This window comes from Dama dama, chromosome 23 (genome assembly GCF_033118175.1).
Source record: "Dama dama isolate Ldn47 chromosome 23, ASM3311817v1, whole genome shotgun sequence".
Lineage (NCBI taxonomy): Eukaryota > Metazoa > Chordata > Mammalia > Artiodactyla > Cervidae > Dama > Dama dama.
Genome location: NC_083703.1, coordinates 52690133 through 52713866, shown reverse-complemented (window position 1 = coordinate 52713866; position 23734 = coordinate 52690133). Strand labels below are relative to the sequence as shown.

The window sequence follows — 23734 nt, the reverse complement described above, 5'->3', positions numbered from 1 at the left end:
CACAGTAGGCAACCACAGGTGATCACAGGTGGCTATTGGCAGCCACAGGTGATGGTGGGTCCAGCACCAAACACAGGCTTATGAAACCAGACCAAGGATATTATCAGCTTCCTGATTTCTAAGTTAAACTCCCTTCTCCCTTTTCTTCATCCAGCTCTTTCAACATCTTTAAATCCAAGGTCCCGCATTAAATTCCCTTCTTCTTGAAATACCTTGAATGGACATGAGTTTGAGCAAGCTCCAGGAGGTGGTGACGGACAGGTAAGTCTGACATGCTGCAGTCCATGGGATCACAGAGTCGGACACGACTGAGCGACTGAACTGAACTGAACTGAATTACCTGCAGTTGGTTGTTTTTTCTGGCAAGATAACTGACTGATGCACAACTTCTCCTTGTCTGAAAGAAACGAATCGCATCCCATCATTTACCAGGATTCTCCAGAAGGGCTGGTGAAGCAAACCCAAATATTCTTGGCTGTGCTCTCTGTTTTTCTCCCTGGAGCTCTCCCTGTCCGGGCGTCCCCACACCACCTCCCATCTACACTCTGAGAACTGTCACCTCTACTGCATCCTGACTGACCCTCAGTGCTGTATTCCACTCCCATGTGTGCAACTCCCCTGTCTCCACTCCCACAACAGCCAGCCTCGCCTGGCACGCCGGTCCCCTCTCTCGACTGCGAGCCCGGGGAGGTTGAGAGGCAGTGTTTGCCCTTGACTCCTTGCGTGGTTGGCACTGAGGAGGTGCTTACAGAATGTTTCACAGCACCAAGTGGCACCTGCCCCAGAAGCTGATGAGTTGATGAGATGAGTTGCTCTGCCAAGCCCAAGTTCAGGAAGAACCCAGGTGGGCTCCTCTTTCCATACTATTTTTCCAGAAGTTAACTGATGAGAGTAGCCACATGTTTGCAGAATAAGATCAGGCAAGAGGGGAAGCTGAGGCCTGGCCCAGGAGGAGAATGTGGGATATAGAGATCACAGAAGACTGGCTGAGGTGCCAAATAGCTTTAATGAGCCCGAGCACCTTTCCCCCCATACCCTGTCCTGCCCTCCCCACTCTCATTGACCCCTCCTCCAGTTCTGGACAGGTCCAGCCTGCCCAAGCCTCTGGGGCTCTTCAGCTGGAGGTGTTAATTCTTCTGTCCCCTCAGCCGTTCCAGCCGCCTCCGAAGGTCCGGGGGCACCTTGGCCCCAGCGGCCAACAGCTCTCGAAGTCTCTGTTTGGGAGTCTTGGTGAGGCGGAAGTTGCAGGGCACAGGGCCCTCTTCAAAGGTGACTCGGCAGCTCCGTGTTACTGTGTGGTAGCCCTCCGCACTGGCGGTCACCATGTAGTCCCCTGGGGTCAGCAGGCGCCAATAATCCCCGCCCCATGCTGAGAGAAGTGAAGGGCAAGATCAGCATCCAGTGGCCCGCAGCTTCTGACCTGGTTAATGCCTCCCTCACACACCCACCTGTTGTTACATCATGGTTAATCCCATCTACAGAAATGACGGCATCAGCGATCCCAAGCTCTGTGTCTTTGTCCCTCACAACTCCAGCAATGCCCATGCGCACCTGTGTGGGAAAAGGTTATCAAAATCCCTTTGCTTCTGCGACCAGTTTATCTTCTGGCTCTGTACCCTACAAATTTGATAGAGGTGCTGCATCTATTCTGTTCCTAGGTGACAGTACTCTGGTGAAAGTATCTCCTGACTGATAAATGGCACCTGGACCAAGACAGCTATAAACGCCTGGCAGGAGGGCGAATCTTTGGGCTTTCCCCGAGTTCACTGATTCTCGTTATGGGCTTGTCTTTTAGAATCTTTGGAAGCTATACTTAGGGAGTCGTTCCAAGGGACATGAGTTCCTACGGAAAGTGAAGTGTCTATGCCAGGGTACTTCCTGCACTTGCATAATCAGAGTCTTTTCTGAGAACAGCTCTGGGTCTGCTCCATGGACCACTGCCTGGAGTGCAGTCAGGTCTACTCCCACTCTCCAACAATGTCTGACACCACCCTGCTGGCAAACTGCGCTTCCTATCCTGTATCCCTCCAAGGCAGTCTGATGCCAAGTGAGTGTGACCCATGGCACTGGTGAGTCAGAATGGCTCAGCCTGACCTTAGGAGACCTTCCTGTTGGGAGCTGCGTCCAACACGGAGAACAGACCAGTCAGCAGTGACTCGAGCAGGTGGGGAGTGGGGGGAATTCAGATCCGACCTGTTCCAGGTAGGTGAGAAGGGCATCTTTGTTGTTCTCCCACTCCTGGGGCAGCTCGTTCTCGTGAGGGAATTTGTCACAGGACAGCTCCACAGTGACTTCAAAGCAGTTGGTGTGTAGGTAGCTGAAGTCATTCATGCCTAGGGGTACCACAGACACTGAAGCCTAAGCAGGTGGGCCGGGAGCCCTGCCCTCCCAGCGCCCTCCTCTGGGAGATGCTTCCTGGTGACAGCTGACACTGGCGCTGTATGTGAGAGCAGATTGTCTCACTGGGGCAGGGTTATGGGGATGGGGCTAGAGCTTCCCTGATGGCTCAGCTGGTAAAGAATCTGCCTGCAATGCAGGAGACCCAGGTTCGATTCCCAGGTTGGGAAGATCCCCTGGAGAAGTGAATGGCAACCCACTCCAGTATTCTTGCCTGGAGAATTTCAAGGACAGAGGAGCCTGGCGGGCTACAGTCCAGGGGTTGCATAGAATCCGACACAACTAAGTGACTAACACTTTCTTTTCACTTTTATGGGAATGGGCTAACCCCACCCTCGGGCACATACTCCCAGGAACTGTGTGCCAGTCAGCCCCGTTGATGATGCTGCCGTACAGGGAGAAGTCCTGGCTGTGGCAGGGTCGTCGATCTGGGTCCTGCATGGCCCGATTAGTGCCCGCATAGACAGTGCTGAGCCAGCGAAACACAGCCTCATCCGGGGTGGGCGTGAGTTCGCGGGCAGCCCACGGAGTCCGAGTCATGTCGAAGGGGTAGGATACCACAAGCTCACCCCCATGGAGGTTGGCACTTAGCACAAAAGGGATCCGCTGCATCCACTTGATCACTGCCCATGTTTCAGGAGCCACCTGGACAAGGGCAGGTCAGGGGAGTGGGAGACAGAGACAAAGGCCCCCAGGGTGGCCCAGAATACTCACAGTGGCATTGGGCAGAGTGTAGTAAGTGGGCAGGGGCAGGTGATGGTTGGGGACAGTGTCAGGTACCAGCCCTTCATCTTCTGCTTCCCACAGTGGTGTGTTGAGGTCAGCAAAATTATGGTTAAGATCAATGCCCTGATGGTTCCAGCGGCCCTCTGCCCAGCCCACCAGCTCTGAGCCCTGCCAGGGAGGAAGTCTATTCAAACCAAGCAGGCTCCAGGCACCATGGCAGAAGGAGCAGGCTGGCCCTCAGGCCAAGTATCCTACCCGGCGGAAGGCAGTCTCATAGCCGTCAGGATTCATGGAAGGCAGCAGGTGAATGCGCGTCTCGGTGAGCAGCCGGGTCACCCTCGGGTCCCCTCTCAGGAACTCACGGCACAGGAACTGCATTAGAAGCAGGAGCAACTCCCGTCCCAAGGCCTCATTCCCATGCATGCCGGCCACATAGCGCACCTCAGGCTCTCCTGGGAACAAACAGGAGCTTGCAGCTGGCTCATGCACCTGCCCCTCCCTGCTGCTGTGCCCACCTCTCCCGCCCCACCTGCCAGTACCCAGCTCATGCTCCCCGGGCTGGTCCGACATTTCCATCACATACAGCTTCAAGCCCTGGTGGCTCTTCCCGATGCTGTAGATGCGGGTGATGTTGGGGCATTGCTCGTTCACTTCCTTCATCAGCTGGGGGGTGAGTGTAACATGGTGAGGGGCATGGGAGGAGCACACCCAGGGCTCAGACCACACGAGGCCGTGGAAGGACTTCAAAAGCTTGTGAGGGCCCATATGATGGGCACATCACGGTGCAGTACAGGAGGGGGCAGCAGCCATGGAAGGAACAGTCAGAATAAGAGAGGCACCAAAGCAAGGGAAATCGTGGAAGTTTAGGGGTCAAGAAGAGGGTGAGATGCAGAAGGACATGAGGGCAATCATAGCAAGTTATGCCCCGGTGGGCAGGAGATCTGAGATGACCTGCTCATGATCCTCCCTCCTGGGTCACAGGGGTTACCTTCCTCATGGCTTTATAATCATGATGCCGAAAGTCTAGTGAGTCGGAGGATCCCAGCATGGGAACCTCAGGGAATAGACCATTGGGATCTGGTAGAGGATGAGTTCACAGTAAATGGTAAGTTCCCAGGGGAGGGTGTGCCCTGCCCATCTAACCCTTGTCTCTCTCCCTACCTGAGACTGGGCAGGCGAGGATCTCTGCCCGGAGGCAAGATGCACCTCCCTGGAGCCAGGTCTGGGGCAGCAGGCGAATGAAACGGGCCACCTGGGGCTCAGGCAGGAGATTTAGCACTGGTGTCTCTGGATCCGAATTGGCAGGAAATATCTGGGGGCATCAAGTCCTTGATAAGGGCCGCTTGAGCCCCAGCAGCCTGGCTCAGGGCCCAGGAAGATGCTCAGGCCTGTGAGCCCACTGGAAAACCCACCCTAGTGGGCTCAGCTAGACACTTGCTCGCTGTGTCAAACACAGACCTCTGCCCACATCCTTGGCCAACAGGCAGCCCTAGGCAGCCCTCCTTTCCAGTTTAGTCACAGCTCACTAGACCAATATGGCCATGTGACTCAGGAGCAGGCAATCCTGAAGCTGGCCAGGATCCCACACTGTAGCCTGAGGAGATGAGAAGTGATGCAAGGACTGAGGCCCATTGCCAGAAGGGGTGTTCCAGCAGGAAGCTGTGGCATGGAGGAAGTATTTGGGAAGGATGCGGGCATGGTCCAAAGCAACCTGGCCCCTGAGGCTGTCTGCTGGGTGCCACCCATCCTGACAACAACCCCCTTCCTCTGGGATGCCCAAGTGGGCACCTGTTCCTTGTCCTCAGAGGAATCCCAGCCCAGCCCAGCACCCTACAGTGGGCCAGGAGCCCAACTCCCAGCATAGAGGGCCCCAGGCACCATGGGACTTCTCACCGCATCCATCCCACTGCTGCGATTCTTACTCCCCCACCAAGTCCGACTGTCATTGCTGAACTGGACTTTGTATGATGTGACCCAGTCATACCTGGCAGGAAAGGTGGGTAGAGATCATGGGTGGCCCCCAAGCCTCCCACCCCAGTCCTCCTGAGTCTGCTCATGACTTCCCTGGCCTGGAGCTGTCCTGCCTCACCTCCAGATGGAGTTCCTGCCTTGTGTGATAATGCCCGAGAAGCGGGTGGGGTGCCTAGCATCCACCTGAAGCCATGGCTCGGCATCCTGCTGCTCAGCACACCAGGCCCCATCAAAAAGATCACCATCTTCCAGGCCTGACTGTGGGCACAGGACGCAGCAATCAGAACCGGGCAGACCTTACGGGAAGGTGGGAGGGGCAGAGAAGAACGTCCTAGGGGTTGCCTTGCTGACCTGGATGTTGAGCCGTCCTCTGTGTGGTCCAAGACCAAAGGACTGGCTGCTAGATGCGTCGAGCTGATTATCTGAAACTCGCAGGGACTCTAGGCCCAAAGGGGGACAGTCTGGGACAGGGACAAAGCAGTAAGTTGGGACCCGAGAAACAGTGGTCAAGGCAGATGGAAAGCTGAACCCAAGCTTGCCTGTGTGGCCAAGAGCTATATTAGTTCATGTCCCAGAGACTGCAAGTCTGGGCAAGGCCCTTGGACTGGTGGTACCTGGTTCTTGCTTCTCAGGGAGGTCAAGGGTCCCTGCAGGGCTGGTGGTCACTGAAGGCCTGGCAGTCACTGGGGGTCTGGGGCGAGTTAGCTTCTTTCGCTTCTTCATGATGATCTTTTTCTTCTTGATGACTCGAATCCGGACATGCTGTTCTGAAGTCCCTGGAGACCAAAGAGGCAGAGCAGCAGGGAAGGAAAGGATGGCAGGAAACCTCAAATGGAGAGGTCTACCACCTCAAGAAAACCTACAAGTCCACAGGGAGGCCCCACCACATGTATCCAGAGACCTTAGCTTGGACTTTAAGGCCCTCAGTCTGACCCCAACCTACTGTTACAGCCACTTCCTTGAATCCTTCTCCCCTCTGATGTGACTACATGCTTGGCCCTCACCAATAGAGGGCTACACTACCAGTAGGAACTATTTGCTTGTTCCAAACAGCTGAATTTGGTTCTTTAACTTCTTCTTTGCCTAGCTGTCCCCTTCCCTATCATATATCCACCACCTTTGACTTTATTTTCTAATTCCCAGTCTTTCTTCCCATCTCAGTCCAGATGCACTTCAAGGAGCCTTCCTTAGCTCCAGGCTCAGTCTCATGCCGCCAAAGCCTCTGTGCCACCTCCATCACTGTGCTGAGAGGTCCTGTCCTCAAACCCATGTCCGTCCAGGTGTTCAGGCTTTCCAGAGTTGGACCAGAGTTGGACCCCTGCCCTGCCTGCCCTTCAGTATAAAGCATTCATTGCACAGGGCAGATGCCATTGGTTCCCCACTAAGATTCACAGCTGCCCCACCCCTCCCACCCACCCCCCCCCCCTCCCCCACACACACTGTACATATCTGTGTCAGGGACTGGTACCTTTGCACACACTGTTTCCATCTTGGCTGCCCTCCTCTTCAGCTCTTCCTAATTCAGAGTACCTTTCAGAACCAGTTCCACCTGCCTCTCCCAAGAAGCCCTCCGAGGCTGCCAATCCCCGTGCTTTCCTCCTCTCTACTGCCACATAGGAGAAGCTGGGAAGTCCAGCAGCCTTCCCCCGTGCCCACTCCAGGCAGAGCCGCGTCCCTCCAGGGCACCTGGCAGAGAGGGCTCCCCCCTCTGTGCTTTCCTTCCAGCCGCTGGCCTCAAGCCCACACACACAGTCTTGCTCTGCACCCTCCGCGGTGTCTTTGCACCTCTCTCCACCCTCCTCCTGGCTCTAGCCTCAGTTTCCCCATCTGAGAAAGAGGAAGGTTTGGGCCTGGAAGAGGCAGCATCCCACTGGCTCCTGTCCCAGGACTGCTGACTTGGTCTGGCCGGGAACTAGGGCTGCTGAGTCAGCAGCCATTGTACCGCGCAGGGAGTGTGTGCGCGTGGGGCAGGGTCGCCACCCAGGCGCTAGGCGGAGAGTGCGGCGTGTGTGGCGTGTGTGAGGTGTGTGCGCGCGTGCTGGGGAGGGGGTCGCCACACGGGAGTCGGAAGAGTGGGACAACCGATTCGCGGGAGAAGCGGGCCGTGGGTAGGACGGAAGCTCACCGTTCTCCTTCCCCGCGGACGGCTGTGCCGGGCTGCTACGGGGGGTCGGGACCGGGGCCTTGGTGGTCGCGGGCGACGCCAGGCCCAGCACCTCCGTGCTGGGCGCCCCTAGACCCACATCGACGGCAGGCGCGAAGGTGGCCAAGGCGAGCAGGAGACCCCACATGGCGGGGTCCAAGGCGCGGACGCACTGGGCTCGCGGTGGCCGGTGGGTTCGCCTCTTCCTGCTGGGGCTCTGGAGCCCCCCGCCCCTTCCTGCCGCCGCCGCACGCCCGCCCACAGCCCGCTCGCTGGCCTCGGACCCCGGGAGCCGAGGAGTGGGGAGGGGAGGGGAGGGGAGGGGAAGGAGGGAAGGGAGGAGGAAGGGGAGGGCCCAGGCCGGCCGCCCCGGGTCTCCGCACCCACCCACCCAGCCCTCATCTCCGCTGCCCCCCGCCTCCCGCCTCGAGCTCACCCGCCTCGCTTGGGCTCTGCCCTTTACCGTCGGCAAAGGCCCCAGGCACCCTGGACTCCACTCAGCCCTGTGAGCCCGTCCCACAGTGGGCACCTACTGTGTACCATGCCCCGCGCAGGGCACTTTACCCGTGGCCTGTCAATCAAACCTTGGCTCACAAACTGGTAAACTGAGGCTCAGAACGGCTAATTGACAGTCTAGGCAGCAAAGCCGAGAACTTTGGGGCGGAAACTGCAACCCGGGAGGGAAATCTGTCCAGAGCCAGAACCCCCTGCCAGGGAGGTTGGGACGGAAAGAAGGCTGAGGGGAAACTGAGGCGGAGGCAGGGGTACGGGGTGGGGGAAGGCTGGAATCTTTCTGAAGGACACCGAGGGGCCCCGCCAGAGGCGATGCTGCCCATCCCCCACCCCGGCGCCCCGCCTCTCTTCTCTCTTCGTTTCCCTAGCCTCCCCTCCTCCGGCTGCCACGTTCCGGGGTTACATAACCCGAGTAGAGGAGACCGAGTCGATACCCGGCGGGCTGAGGCCGGGGGAGGGCGGGGAGGACGAGACTTGATGGGCGTCCTGCCCTGCCCCGCCCCAAGCTTTTCTGGGAGCCCGCAGCCCTGGGTCTCTGTCTTCGGGACCACTTCGGATCCCGGGATTCCAGAGCGCAGGACCCTCCCCATCCCTCTCCGAGGCCCCGTTTGGCTCCCTATTCCGGGGTCGCCTCCCCAGCAGGAAGGAATTCGTTCTCTGTGCGCCTCTGGCCGGTGCTTTGCCATTGCAAGTATCGTGCCAGGGAGACACTGCCATCCCCAAGTAAGACGCAGTGCCCAGAGGTGACCGGGAATCCTCTAGAGTGTGGTAGGGTATGGGGGGGGGGGGGGGGGGGAGGAGTGGATGTTGGGGAGGAGGGGCTTGAGCAAATATTTCTGCAAGATCACTACCCATATGAACAATTTGAATTACCCCATTGGCCTGCCAGCACCCATCTCGCCGGATCTCTCAAAAGAAATATGCGCTCCCGGAACTGAGACCCACCCTCAGTAACAACCCCCAGTCTCATAGATGCAAGTCCCGGAGCTCCTTGGGGGTTTGTGGTCCACCGTATGCGCTCTGGGTGGAGAACTTCTGAAAGGGAGTAACTGGGACAGGGCCCACATGGGTCCTGCTCCCGCCTTAGAGCAGCCGGCGTGGATGCCACTGCTGGGTACCAGGCACCAGAGGAGGATTTAGTAAAACTCAAGGAACGCGTGCCAAACCTGAGGGCCCCAAAGCACCCAGCCAAGTCAGTGGCAGAAAGACTGTGGCCCCAGGCCTCGCGGAGGTGGGAGGCTAGGAGAGACTCCGGTGGAGCTAGAAGCAGGTCTGTGCAGGTCTTGAGGCCTGCTCCACCTCCTGCCAAAACCCAGTCTGGCCCCTTCCCTGGCTCTGCTCCACCCTCATCCAAGTTTCACAGAGGGGTGCGAGGGGGTTGAGGCAGAACCTGGGAGGACAGGTCAGCCTCCTAAGGCGCCCACGGCCTCCAAGCCCTTCCCCACACAGCAGCCCAATCGTCCCAGTGAGCTCACCTTCCAGCGGTTCCTGAAACGGTTCTTCCCCTATCACACCTTTCTCACCTCATTTCTCTGTGTTCTCCCCCAGCTCACATCTCTGTAGCCACACAGGCATCCTAGCTGTTCATGGAAGGCACAAGACCCATCCAGCTTCAGGGCCTTTGCACTGGATCACCAAGTTTGCGTCCTTCACCCAACATTCAGATGGCTTCTCTTTTTGTTTATTTTTGGTTGCTCTGAGTCTTTGTTGCTGCACAAGGGCTTTCTCTAGTTGCAGCAGAAGGGGGCTACTTTTCATTGCAACGCTGGGGCTTCTCATTTCGGTGGCGTCTCTTATTGCGGAGCACAAACTCTAGGCACTCGGGGCTCAGTAGTTTCTGCTCCAGGGCTCCCAGTAGTTGTGGTGCACAGGTTTAGCTGCTCCTAGAATGTGGAATCTTCCCAGACCAGGGATCAAACCCCTATCTCCTGCATTGGCAGGCAAATTCTTCACCACTGAGCCACCAGAGAAGCCCCCAGATGGCTTTTCAATGTCACTGTCTTCCCTGACCGTTCTGACAAAATTAGCCTCCATCCTTCACATGTAAACAGCAGTCTGGGGTACCATTTGGGAAAAGGTCCGGGCAGTGGGTCCACTCCATGAGTGAAACTTAAAATTGCAGTTTCAGTGGTTCCCACTTATAATCCTGGGCTGCAAACTGAGTTGGCGCACAAAAATGCAGTTCTGGTTTTACTTTAACATTTTTACCAAGCCATTTATCTTGTGAGTCCTGGGATTTTGTTAAACCCTAGGTGCACTTGGCCAGGCCTCCAGAGCTCAAGAATTCCAAGACCCACTCCTTTTCTTATCTAACATACTGCCTGACCAGCTGTTGGTTGTGGGCTAGTCACGGGCTAGCACGGAATCCCGGCAGTGTCCAGGCAGGTCAGAAGCAGGTCAGAGGCTGCTCTCCTGCTTCTGAATGCTGAACAAGATTTCCTGCATTTTAATTTCCCTAACAGTTGTCCTCAGGATTGTTTAGGCTGAAGAGCATAGAAATAAGACAAAATAACATGAGCAGTCTTGCTAATTCTGTAGGTCAAATAACAATTGCAAAGGGTCAAAAGAAACAAAATAAAGATACAAGCAAGAGGTTAAACTGCAGAAAACCATTTCTGAGCAGTAGGGAATATAGTAAAGAAAAAGTCCCACCATGAGTGAGAAATATATTTTTGTACATTAACTCCTATATCCATTAACTTATCGTCTGTACTAGTTAGCTTGGTGCAAAACTAATTGCGGTTTCAGGCCGTGAATTTCAAATTCATTATAACTAGACTCAAACACATTTTTAGTAATCAAAATAGGAACCATTACAATCAACACGTTTCCCAATGAGAAATAAGTTTGTTTATCCCTGTAGCATATAAATCCATGCTTCAGGATTTGATGAACTCTTGAAAAGCATTTTCTGCATCCTGTTGGTTGTGGAAGGGTTTTCCCTGCAAAAAGTTGTTGAGATGCATGAAGTAGTAGTAATCAGTTGGTGAGACGTCAGGTGAACACGGTGAATAAGGCAAAACTTCATAGCCCAATTCATTCAACTTTCGGAGTGTTGGTTGTGCACCGTGCAATCGGGTTCTCTTGTAGATAAGAATTGGACCCTTTCTGTTGACCAATGCTGGCTTCAGGCATTGCAGTTTTTGGTGCATCTCATCAATTTGCTGAGCATACTTCTCAGATGTAATGGCTTCGCCAGGATTCAGAAAACTGTGGTGGATCAGACAGGCAGCAGACCACTGAACAATAACCATGCCTTTTTTTGGTGATGGTTTGGCGTTGGGAAGTGCTTTGAAGCTTCTTCTCGGTCCAGCCATTGAGTTCGTCATTGCCAATTGTATAAAATTCACTTTTCATTGCATGTCACAATTTGATTGAGAAATGATTCATTGTTGTTACATAGAATAAGAGAAGACAACACTTCAAAATGACATTTTTTTAAAAAATTTTTGGTCAGCTCATGAGGCACCCAGAGAAGGCAATGGCAACCCACTCCAGTACTCTTGCCTGGAAGGTCCCATGGATGGAGGAGCCTGGTAGACTGCAGTCCATGGGGTCGCTAAGAGTCAGACATGACTGAGTGACTTCACTTTCACTTTTCCTTTCATGCATTGGAGAAGGAAATGGCAACCCACTCCATTGTTCTTGCCTGGAGAATCCCAGGGACAGAGGAGCCTGGTGGGCTGCCATCTGGGGTCGCACAGAGTCGGACATGACTGAAGCGACTTAGCAGCAGCAGCAGTATGAGGCACCCACTTAATGAGCTTTTTCACCTTTTCAGTTTGCTTCAAATGCCGAATGACCTTAGAATGGTTGTCACTGAGTTCTTTGGCAACTTCTGTACTTGTAAGAGGATCAGCTTTGATGATTGCTCTAACTTGGTCGTTGTCAGTTTCTGATGGCTGGCCACTACACTCCTCATCTTCAAGGATCTTGTCTCCTTTGCAAAACTTCTTGAACCACCACTGCACTGTACGTTTGTTAGCAGTTCCTGGGCCAAATACACTGTTGATGTTGCGAGTTGTCTCTGCTGCTTTACAACCCATTTTGAACTCAGATAAGAAAATCACTTGAATTTGCTTTTTGTCTAATATCATTTCCATAGTCTAAAATAAATATAAAATAAGCAGCAAGTAGTAAGTCATTAGCAAAAAAAAACAAAGTGGGAAATGCACATTAAAATGATGTATAACATAACCACATTTATTTAAGAATGTATTCCAATATCAAACAGCAAATTTCAACAATGTAAAATTGCAATTACTTTTGCACTAAGTAACACCTTCTATCAAGGTACAATTACATTTTTCTATGAAATTTTGTAATACTTTGGTTCCTTGCAATATTTTAAGCAGGGGTTCTAAGGAGAAGCTAGTATTAGAAACAGACAAAGTAGGAAATACCATTTGAGTCAATAACACCTGAGTTTTCATGGGCGGTGGTGAATAATAGGTGGTCCCCTTCCAATATAGATCATCAACATGTGTTAGGAATCCAGAGAAAGGGGTTCCTAACTGATATATAGAGGTAGTGTTTTTACATCATCAGTCACAAGACATACTAATTGAGGGGCTCTTTCAAAAAACATATTGTAGGTTTTAGGGAAAACAGTCCATTCACAATAGCAGATGAGGTTCTCCAATAAGCAGGATTCCCCAAATTTGAGAAGTTGGTCCACATAGCAGTCCCTTGTCAGCCTTGTCACAATCTATCAGTAAGTGGTTGTGACTATTAAAGTAACACATGAAATTGGCACATGATACTTGTGTTCTAGGCTTGAGCTATTTCTTTACCAGTGCTGTGTAATCTAGCAGACAGATAAATCTTATCCATAGAAAGGTAAAGTTAAGAAAGAACAGGCCTTGTTTACTGGGCAGGCGAAGTTATCCTGAGTTCAGGTCCGGCTTAGGTTTCTCCAACTGAAAATTTCCCAGTTGATTTCTTCATATTTTTCTTTTAATTGTAACATATCCTTGAAGGTTGAGGAGTGAATGACAATCCACATTACAGTCAGGCTTCCAAGAACAGTCTATTCAGGAGATAACAGTGGGTTAATGGCACATATTTTCATCTTTCCTGTCCGGGGATCATCACTAACACAATATGATCCTTCCCCTGTGCAATCACATCAGCAGGTGTGGGAGGACCTCTAGGCTGCTTCACCAAGACTTTAGCTCCAATTGCATTTATTTCATTTGTGGGTCTAAACTCACCATCACTTCTAACTGTTAATAAAGTGGGAGGTTCTCCTTTTTGCACTTTGCCAATTACACATGAAAGGGCTTCCCTGGTGGTTCATCAGCAAAGAATCCACCTAAAATGCAGGAGATGCGGTTTGATCCCTGAGTCAGGAGGATCCCCTGGAGGAGGAAATGGCAACCCACTGCATTATTCTCGCCCGGGAAATCCCATGGACAGAGGACCCTGGCGGGCTACAGTCCATGAGGTCCACGAAGAGTCAGACACAATTTAGTGATGAAACAACAATTACATGTGGAAAAATCAGCAATTGGGCAATTTGATCATGTTGATTAATAAATAGATCATCCTTTCCTTCATTTTGTAGAATTACTTGGATTTCTTCTTGGTAGTCTGGGTCTATCACTCCCCCACGGACACAGATCCCTTTTAACGCTAACCTGGAGCATTCTTTGATTAATCCAAAGTGTCCAGGAGGCATTTTAATTCCAATGCCAGTTGAAATAACACATATCAATCTTTTAGTAGGTCTGTGTTCAGATATAGAGTACAAACCCAGTCTGGCAGCCTCAGGAGTAGCTCAGAGAGGAGCTAATACTCCTGGGCTAATTTCCCAATACTCAGTTATTTTGGGATGGAAGTCTATTTTATACATCTGTAACTTGGAATAGTCATTCTCATCAAAGGAGTTGATGATTCTCCTGGATGTTTATTATTTAAAATATTGAGGGCAATATTCAAGTTAGTCCTCCAATCTTTATAACAGCCCTCTCCAAGTTTAATTAATTGTTGTTTAACCAAACCATTCATTCTTTCAATCAAACCAGCTGCTTGAGGGTAATAAAGAATACGAAAGATCCATTATATATTATGTTCCTGTGGAAGCTCTTGTATTAATTTACCTTTAAAATATGACCCATTGTCACTCTGAATTTGAAGTAGAATACTATAATATAAATTATCTTCGATGTTTTAATAGTATTAGTCTGACTGGCTTTGCTGAAGGGAATGACCACTAAACACCCAGAATAGGTGTCCACAGCAGTACACATGTGTTGGCATCCTTTACCTCGAATTAATGGGCCATTATAATCAATTTTCCATATTTGCCCAGGCTTCTTATCAAGTGCCAATTGTCCTTCGACTAATTGTGTCAAGTTTCTATGCTTGATATGTTGACAAATTGGACATTGGGAAATAACAGATTTAATGAGATTCATAATTAAGGAAGTACCTGTATCCTGAGCCCACCTGTATGTTGCTTTTTCTCCCAGATGGCCACATTTTTTGGTGTGCCCACATACTCAAACCTTTTAAGTGATTGGAGTTTGGATCAACTTCTACTGTTTGGATTCGGGTTTGTTCCTCTGTAATAGTTATACCATCGTTCAGTAGAATTTGGAATGCTGTGAGCATCTACATGAAAGACTGAAACATTAGCAGTTTGAACAATTTCCCAAATGTCAAACCATAATTCCTTTCCCCACAGCTCTTTGGGGTGAGTTTGTCAGTTATTCCTTACCCTTGTGCTAAGTTGCTTCAGTTGTCTCCAACTCTTTGTGACCCCACGGACTGTAGCCCACCAGGCTCCTCTGTCCATGGGATTCTCCAGACAAGAATACTGGAGTGGGTTGCTGAGCCCTCCTCCAGGGGATCTTCCCAACCCAGGGACTGAACCCGTGTCTCCTACTTCTCCTGCATTGGCAGGGTGTTCTTTACCACCTAGGAAGCCCCATTTTTTACCTACAGGGAAAGCCAAGTGGCCAATCCATTGATTGACCAAGAATCTGTGTATATATGGCACTCATTCCCTTGCTTTAATACCTGATAAACCACATATAACTCAGCCAATTGGCTACTTTTACCTTCCTCAGTAGTTGTCAGTGATTTAGTAGTGACCAGATTATGTGCCACCACTTTCCAATAGTGAATGGATCCTATATATTTAGCTGATCCATCAGTGAAACATACATGCTGTTTTTCTAGTACAGTTAAAGAGTCAAAAGTTTGTGTTATTGTTTAGTTGCTAAGTCATGTCTGACTCTTTTGTGACACCATAGACTGTAGCCAGCCAGGCTCCTCTGTCCATGGGATTTCTCAGACAAGAATACTGGAGTGGGTTGCCATTTCCTTCTCCAGGGGATCTTCCCCACCCAGGGATTGAACCCGCACCTCCTGCATTGCAGGCAGATTCTTTTCTGCTGAGCCACCAGTGAAGAGTCCAAGGGATTTCTCCATTTTACAGACAGCTCAGTTATCTCAGGCCTAACTACAGCTTTTAATAGGAATTTTGGAAGTCTTTAGTAGGAACTTCAGAAATCTTTTCATTTAAGGCAGCAACCTCATGTGGCCCAGGTTTGGCTTGGTCCTGAATATACCATTTCCATTTCATTATGCTGGATTCCTGAGTTTGCCCAATCCTGTAGGTTTTGGGAGAACTTTGTACACATTGCATGACTGGCACTTGAGGTCTTAATATTACAGTATGATTCATAGTCAATTATTTCATATCAATCAAAGCCCAATAAACAGGCCAATAACTGGTTTTCAAAGGTAGTGTTATTTCTCCCAGCCTCTGGAAATTTCCTACTTCAGAAGCCCAAAGGCACTCTTTTGTCTTGCTGTTTTTGCTATAAGCTTCAATTAGCATATAGTTCATTGATATATACATGTAATTTTATGTCCCTTTATTGTAGCTCATGGAGTATCTGATAATAAAACTAGAATTTAATATTCAGTGTAACATAAAATTCGTGTGTGTATGTGTGAGAGAGGGCATTAACCCTGTAGCCAGGGAAGGCTTTATCCCATCAAATAAAAAATGAGGTTTAGGGGTACTCTTTCTACCCCCTTCTGATGTCTATGTCAGAAGCTTTCTCTATCCCTTTTATACTTTAATAAACTCTATTGCACAAAAAAAAAAAAAAAAAAAAAAGGGAGAAAAAAAAAAAAAAATGAGGTTTGTCAGGGAACCGGAAAAAAACAAGAGGCTATCTTGGATTTCCATAGCCACAACTGTTTGATTTATAGCTATTGTTTACCCATTTTAAGTTCCTTGATTTAGGAGTAGACTGTTGCCATGTTCTAAGGACATCAGGATAGCAAAAGTCTGACAATGAGGGGTAAATTTTTTTTGTAGAAGCAGCATGAACCTTATCTATGTGTGTCACAATCTTCATAGATTATTGTGAAATAATATTTACTTTGCCAAGTAACAAAATATTTTAAAAACAAATATAAATCACTTAAGGGCAAAGAAATTCACATAATCTGTTATCAAAAGCCACATTCCAAGAAAACTTTTTTTCTCTTAAAATAGAGAGAAAACCAAATTCCAGTCTGATACAAACTTACTGTTAATAACAGTTTTTGTTTATCTAGTTAATTTTAGTTTCATCTTAGAAAGTCCTTTCTGTAAATCTTGAAGAGATTTTTGCAAATTTTTTTTGCAAAAAAAAAAAATATTTTTGCAAAGATATCAGAATGAAACCATAGTTCTCTCTAATGACTAAAAGGCTTTAAAAGACAGGTTTAAAATCTGACTACAATGCAATTGACAAAGTAACTTGGTTACTGCTGTGACACATTAACACTTTAAGACAGTAACTAAAATTATGACTGATAATATTTTACCAGGACATATCAGATCTTTTTGAATTCTGTATAATTTCTAGAATATCTGTATTAGTAAGATTTACCATACAATATAACCTAAGAAGATTTTTTACTTATTTGACAGCACTTCTCATGTATCTATAATATAATGAAACTAATTAGTTTAATATCTTTCTTTGGGATGCCGCAGGGGGCTTCTGAAGCACCCTTAAAGTTAACTAGAAGTCAAAAGAACTTCATTAGAATTTGATCTTAGGAAGTTCTGTCAAAAATATCAAAGAGTTTAGAACACTCAGTCAGACAAGATCATAGGTTACTATGAAGCAATAGTTATTCACTCAGCTGAAGTAACAATAAAAGATTTCAAAAGCAAATACAGAACAAATCACTTAAGAGGTAAAGAAACTTATCAAAAGACAGTTTAACATCCCAAGAAAACTTGTACTGTGCATAACATTCTTTTCTTGGAGTCCACTTTCCACAAATCCTTCTTATCACTTTCTATAGTAAACACTTAATTCTCCTGTTCAGAAACAGACACCTGTAAGTCAGACCTGTTGATTTTTCCTTTCACAAAATGCAATTCCATTCCTCATAACTTATCCCACTTTCCTTAAGCAACCATAAACTGTCCTTTATATTAGCATTCTGTAGATTGGTGAACATAAATACCAGTGATAATTTCTAAAAATTTTTGCTTTCTTAGAGAACATCTCAGGATGGTACCAAACATTAATTAATACTTCTAAACCCTTCACTCTCTATAAAAAAGAAAGCCAGTGTTCAGTAATTACTGTTTGAGCATATTATTTCATTTGGAAATGGCCTAATTATTCAAATTTCTATTATTTAACCTAATTTAGCACAGCCCTAGAATTCAAGTTATCAAAACCTGGAGAAACTATTTTAGGTAGATATTCCTAAAGCATAATTATTCTTAATAGAGTTTATCTAAAAGCTCTTATCTCATTTACATTTTCTTTCCTTAAAAGTTTATTCACATCAACTTTCTTTATAAAGTAGACTCAATATCTGGCCCAACTGTGGAATATGATGTTGCCAGAAGCCAAATAGCCATATAAATTTTGAGCCTCCCTTTTTGTCTAAGCAGTTTTAAATTCCATTATCTTTTGCTTAGCCTTATGTAACATCTCTCTATATTATTTAGCCCATTGTATTTCCCAAAACTTTATGGTCTGGGCAGGGGTCCCTGAACTTTGGAGGGATTAATCTCCTATCCCAAGCACTGGAGTCCCAGTCTACCCCTGCATTAGCTATTATCAAATGAACTCTCTTTTTGCTAACTTTGCTGCACCTCTTTCAATATTCAGCTTGTGCAAACTTTATGGTGACTTTTTCAGCTACCAATTGGAAAGTGGAGACTTGGTCAGCTAAAATGTAACTTTGATTTTGTAACATGGATAATTGTCCTTGCAAATCACGTAATTCTTTAATTGTGACTTCTCTTCAACCAGTTTTAATTTGGTTTCCTGTACCTTATGGTAAGTAGAGAGGAGGATCCAGCCTCTCTGACCCAGTGAGGTCCATTCTTGTCCTTTCTCAATTGGCACAAGCCAAACTGGCACAAACATTCAATAACTTCAAAAGATTCGGCCTGCTTTAATTTGAGGTCCCATTCTCACACAATCCAGTGGATATGGTCCCATTCAGTAGCTAATAAGCAATAAGGCAAATCTTCCCCTCAGGGAATGAAAACTTCATTAATCTTAACCTCTTTCTTCTTAAAGAGTGGCATTTTGTTTCACAAATCCTGCTCATAGCACCAATTTATGTTTTGCCCAAAGTTTGACTTCCATTTCAGGTTTGAAAGCTTATGCACAAATAAACAGTCTCAGTATTTAAAAGAGAAGTGTTTAACTTAATTTCGAAGTATGGTCATTAAAAGAAAAGAGAAATAGAAACCATAGAGAAGAGGAACATCACATACATCAGCAAATTGGTCCGACCAACATCTAGATTTAAGCAGCGCACTGAGAAGCCCCAAGTAAAAGCAACGTGAAGTCCCAATTAGGAAAAAGTCCGGGGTAAGACTTCAAGCTGCTGTTTGGGGGGTTCCCACTTATAATCCCAGGCTGCAAACTAATATCATCCTCAGTTCATGCAAAAATGCAGCTCTGGTCTTACTTTAACGTTTTTATAGAATGCTGCTTGTTTTATCTTGTGAGTCATAGTGAAAGTGAAAGTCGCTCAGTTGTGTCCAACTCTTCAAGACCCCATGGACTATATAGCCTGCCAGGGTCCTCTGTCCATGGAATTCTCCAAGCCAGAATACTGGAGCGGGTAGCCATTCCCTTCTCCCGGGGATCTTCCCAACGCAGGAATTGAACCTAGGTCTCCCGCATTGCAGGCGGAGTCTTTACCGTCTGAGCCACCAGGGAAGCCCATAAAATTTTTGTTAACCTCAGGCATGGTTGGCCAGACCTCCAGGAGCTCAAGAAGTCCCATTCCCTTTCTTATCTAAAGTACTGCCTGACTTGCTGTGCTTGTGGGTAGGCACAGAATCTGAGCAGTGTCCAGGCAGGTCAGAAGCAGGTCAGAGGCCTGCTCTCCTGCTTCTGAAGCTTGAACAAGACTTCCTCCATTTTAATTTACCTACAGGACTCTCCTGGACGCTCCCCAGTGTGATCAGGTGGCTGGAGGCAGAGATGATAGATGACTTTGGTACCACACAAGCTTAATATCACATGCCACTTCTGCTGCTCATTTTGTTTGGGTTTCCTTAGACAGTAATTTTGTCTCTGAGTTTCCGTTTTCTCATCTGTAAAATGGGAACAATAATGTCTTCCTTTCTGGGTTGCTGTGACGAAGTGAGAATATATGTGGTTCCTGGGGGCCCCTACGTTAACTGGATGAACTAAAGGTAGGGAAACAGCTTAATATAGTCCTCTTGCTCCCACATATGTAGATAGAACAAAACATTATCAAGAGAAGAGAGGAGGCTACGTCTCTGGCTGCACAAACTGAGAAGTAGCTTAATCTGCTGCCTCTCTGTGCCTCCCAATCTCCTGTTCTTGATACTCACTCTCCACTAAGTGCTCTCCTGTGAGGCAGGTGAGCGCTGATGGGGACTCCCGTGGCATCTGGATGTGTCTTCCTACATGCCTCTCTCCCCTCACAACTTCCTGCCCCAGCTATCTCTCTTCTGTGAATCAATGTCTTCTAGAGCCTTGCTCCTCAAAGTGTGGCCAAGGATCTGCATTTTAAAAAAATTCCCAGAGGATTCAACCCCAGGAGATTCATGTGGGCTGAGAAGCACTAGATGGAGGTTTAGAGCAACTCCATCTAAAATGCATGAGATTCACCGCTTTCTGAGTTTGATGGTGTTTGATACTGTTACTGAAAATTTTATCTCAAGCCACAAGAGTATATCCACATAACTTTAGGAAATTGGTATTTCATTCAAACTGGGAGGGTATATTCCTGATCTCCACCATAAGATACTAACATTGATTTGCTTAAAAAAAAAAAAAAAAGAAATCATTTTAATCAAAATACTACAGAATATGATTTTAAAGGTACATCACATTTAGATTTGTAACAGAAGAGCCTTCTCTATGCTTCTCTATTACCAGGTTAACCACTTTTAGTTTTTTATTTCTCCTTGTATTTACCTTTATGTTTCTATTGCTATTTCTTGAATATTTTCCCCCTAAACTTTAAACTTTTCATTTTGTATTGGGATATATTTCTTGGACTTTTATGTTTAGATTTTATCTGTAGATTTCCTGCTATGGAATTAAGGATTTTGCTTTCCTACCAGCTGTCCCTGCAACATACACCAAAATACACATTTTGGGGGGAAATATACATTTCCCCCTGCCATCCTCCCAAAAGAGCTTAATCACTAGGGTCAATATTCAATTCTTATATTATGATCATGATTATTGTTCAATTTTTTGTATTTCCTGGATTTAGCAATTATTTTATCATTTGCTTGGTTTTTAGGAAACTAGTTAATTCAATCCCAAAGCTTCCAAATGAGCTAAATATTTTGCATATGTCTAAAAACAACAGATAATCAGTTTTATTTTCTTCTAGAGACACTCCTCCTGGAGTATCTGTCTTTTGATTCTAATCTGGGGTTGCTTGCTTTCTTTATCTGGAAACATTGCTGACATCCCAGGTCTTTCTCATCATCCCTTTCCTGTTGTTAGCCTCACTTCTTTCCTAGTTTAGTTCATTGTTCTTCTGAAGCACATCCTCCAGTAGCTTTCTAAGAAAGAGTGTATGCAAGATGAAGTTTTCGAGACCTTGTTTGGCTTAAAATGTCTTTACCCTCATACTTAATAATCATGTAGACAGATATATGTTACTGCTGCTGCTGCTGCTATGTCGCTTCAGTTGTGTCTGACTCTGTGCGACCCCATAGAGGGCAGCCCACCAGGCTCCCCCATCCCTGGGATTCTCCAGGCAAGAACACTGGAGTGGGTTGCCATTCCCTTCTCCAATGCATGAAAGGAAAAGTGAAAGTGAAGTCACTCAGTCATGTCTGACTCTTAGCGACCCCATGGACTGCAGTCTACCAGGCTCCTCCATCCATGGGATTTTCCAGGGAGAGTACTGGAATGGGTTGCCATTGCCTTCTCCAATGTTCAGCTCAGTTCAGTTCAGTTGCTCAGTCATGTCCGACTCTTTGAGACCCCATGAATCCCAGCACGCCAGGCCTCCCTGTCCATCACCAACTCCCGGAGTTTACTCAAACTCATGTCCACCGAGTCAGTGATGCCATGTTACTAAGTTGTAAATAATCTTCCTCAAAATTTTGTGGGTGTTGCTTTATTGTTTTGGGCTGACTTAGAAAAAAGCAACCAATGAAAGCTCCCAAGGGTTGGTGGCATTGGCTCTATCGTTATTGAGCCCGCCATCACCAAATATGTCAAGGTCACTAGGCTTGAATCTTTGAACAGAGTCCCCTGGAGACAGGTATGCAGCAAGATGCTTGTTCTGTCTCCTCCTCTCCTAGGGGCTGTATGGCCACTGTCCCCCTACCTCTACCTCCATCAGTTTTCCTTCAAAATATGAGAACAAGGATTAAGTTCTCTCGATTATGACCCATTTTCACTCTTGCCTCTCAAGTCACTAAACTGAAATGTGCTGGAACCTCTGTGACCATTTACAGATTATCGGTGGAGACAGGTTTCTTTTCCAGATCAATCCCTACATACATGTTCATTCTTCTTAATTTCATTCTTGGAGGGTAAACTTAACCTCCAATTTTGGGGTTACTATGTTGCAGCCCTCTTACAGTCACATTCTCTGTGCCATTTCTGGAATGCCAGTATCCAGAACACCTCCCACAAACCACATTGCTTCTAACACCTAAACAGTCCCTCCTGCCCCACCCCCATTTAGCAGGTCACGTGGTTACCCCACTCCAGAAAGCCTCAGGTTGCTTCCTGGCAGAGTCTATCCATGCATTCCAGGACTGAAGTTCTGAAAAATCCCCCACATGAATGCCCACAGGCATCACCCTGCTCTCAAGGGAGAGAACTGGGGACAGACAGGTTGAGTGACTTGCCCCTGGACACCTAGTCCTGGGAACCTGTGAGACAAAGAAAGTGGCTCTTCCTCTTTTGGTCAGCTGCCCAGGTGGTGATGGGGTTAGAATGCCTCCTGGCAACCCAGATCCCCACGGGCCCCTTGGGTGGAGAATTAGCAAAGACAAGAGGATGAGCCTTAGCTCTTAAATGTCAGACCTCCTTTTGGCTACACCATCAGCTAATTATGAGGCCAGGGCCAGCATTAGCAACCCCCACCCCACCCCACCCCGCTTACCCCAGGACCCCACCTGGCAATAGGTCACAATGCTCCAGCTGCCCAACCAACCAGAATGACTGACCGAAGTGGGAGGAGGTGAGGAGGGTTTGGTGAGTGGGTGTGTGAGGAGGGGGGAGATTCCTAAACAGTCCAACTCCCCACTGCCTGAGCCTACCCTTGAGGCCCGTCACCAACCCCTCCCATGCTCCCACTCCCCACCTCGCCCAGCACTTCCTGTAACCTCCACCTTCCTCCATGACGCACCTCTGCTTACCCAGGCCTGAAGCTGCTGTTTCTCCTACCCCAGTCCCTCCCAGGGGCATGGGTGCTGGGGAGGGATCGGCTAGTCCAGTGGGTCCATCTGTGTCCCCCTCGGGCCCTAGCTGGGCCCAGGTCCTGGACAGTGTCCTAGGACTGGGGGCACTCGGGCTGACAATTCGGGCCATCTTTTCCACAACTGGCCCAGCCTTGCTGCTGCTGCTGCTACTGGTCAGCTTCCTGGCCTTCGACATGCTCCGCCGGTAAGTGGACTGCAGCCTACAGGTTGGGCAGGTGGGCAAACCATCAGCCTCCCAAAGCCTAGCTGCCGCCCTTTCTCTCCACAGGCCTGCAGGTCCCACCTGGTCACAGCACACACATCTCACAGGGGGCCAGAGTCAGGGGGCCGGCGAGGGTCCAGGGCAGCAGGAGGCTCCACCCGCGGTGGCAGTCTCAGGACGACTCAGCCTCCAGGAGGCTCTGCTGCTGCTTCTCCTGGGCGCGGGGTTGCTCCTGGGAGCCCGCGGTGTGCCCTTGGCCCTGCTTGCCCTTGCTTTTTGCCTCCATCCTTGGACCTGAGTGCCCTCCGGAAATACACTGGCCATGCTGTTTGCTCAGGCTTCCTTTCCTCCATCCTAGGTTGGGAAGATGGGAGGATACTCCTTTATCCCTCAGCCTGCATCTCGGGGGACCTCTGGCCTCACAATGTGGACAGTAGATACCTAAGTCTGAGTGTGAGGGCATCAGTAAAATGTGAAATAAGGGGCAGGGAGCCCAGTGCAGGGTATGGAGCCATCTCAAAACTTACAAGTTGGGGGAGGCTATTCTGGCCTCCTCTGTGATTCTAGAGAACTTCTCCTGAAAGAATTATAAGAGTGAAGCAGGGCTGGATACAGGCCAGCAGGGAAGGGAGGGCTCCAAAGAGGGCTTTCCACAAGAAAACATGAAAGACTACATCTGTGGACTCACCAGGCTCCCCTAAAGCCTGAAGGGTCCATGAGAGAAGTTCAGGTAAACCTCACACCCAGCAGTGGTCTCCCTCTTGGCTGTCCCCCACCCCGACCCGGGTCATAATAGGGCTCCTCTGGGGAGGGTGGGGGCACTGAGAGTGGGGGCTCAACGCTGGCTGCCAGG

At 48.4% G+C, this 23734-nt stretch overlaps 2 protein-coding genes across 2 annotated transcripts; one reads left to right on the top strand and one right to left on the bottom strand.

The window, feature by feature from the left end:
• Positions 1-987: 987 nt before the first annotated feature.
• CPXM1 (carboxypeptidase X, M14 family member 1) lies at positions 988-7529 on the bottom strand. The gene is made up of 14 exons (XM_061126750.1): positions 7220-7529; positions 5709-5870; positions 5446-5555; positions 5213-5352; positions 5017-5107; positions 4285-4435; positions 4112-4200; positions 3663-3786; positions 3379-3575; positions 3112-3291; positions 2745-3042; positions 2194-2333; positions 1449-1551; positions 988-1369 (listed from the first exon to the last, which is right to left on the bottom strand). Exons 1-14 carry the CDS (start codon positions 7383-7385, stop codon positions 1128-1130), a joined length of 2193 nt encoding a protein of 730 aa, XP_060982733.1. The 5' UTR covers positions 7386-7529; the 3' UTR covers positions 988-1127.
• Positions 7530-22597: 15068 nt separating this feature from the next.
• C23H20orf141 (chromosome 23 C20orf141 homolog) lies at positions 22598-23179 on the top strand. Its single transcript, XM_061125670.1, has 2 exons — positions 22598-22863; positions 22948-23179. The coding sequence occupies exons 1-2, from the start codon at positions 22598-22600 to the stop codon at positions 23177-23179; spliced, it is 498 nt and encodes a 165-aa protein (XP_060981653.1).
• Positions 23180-23734: the final 555 nt, after the last annotated feature.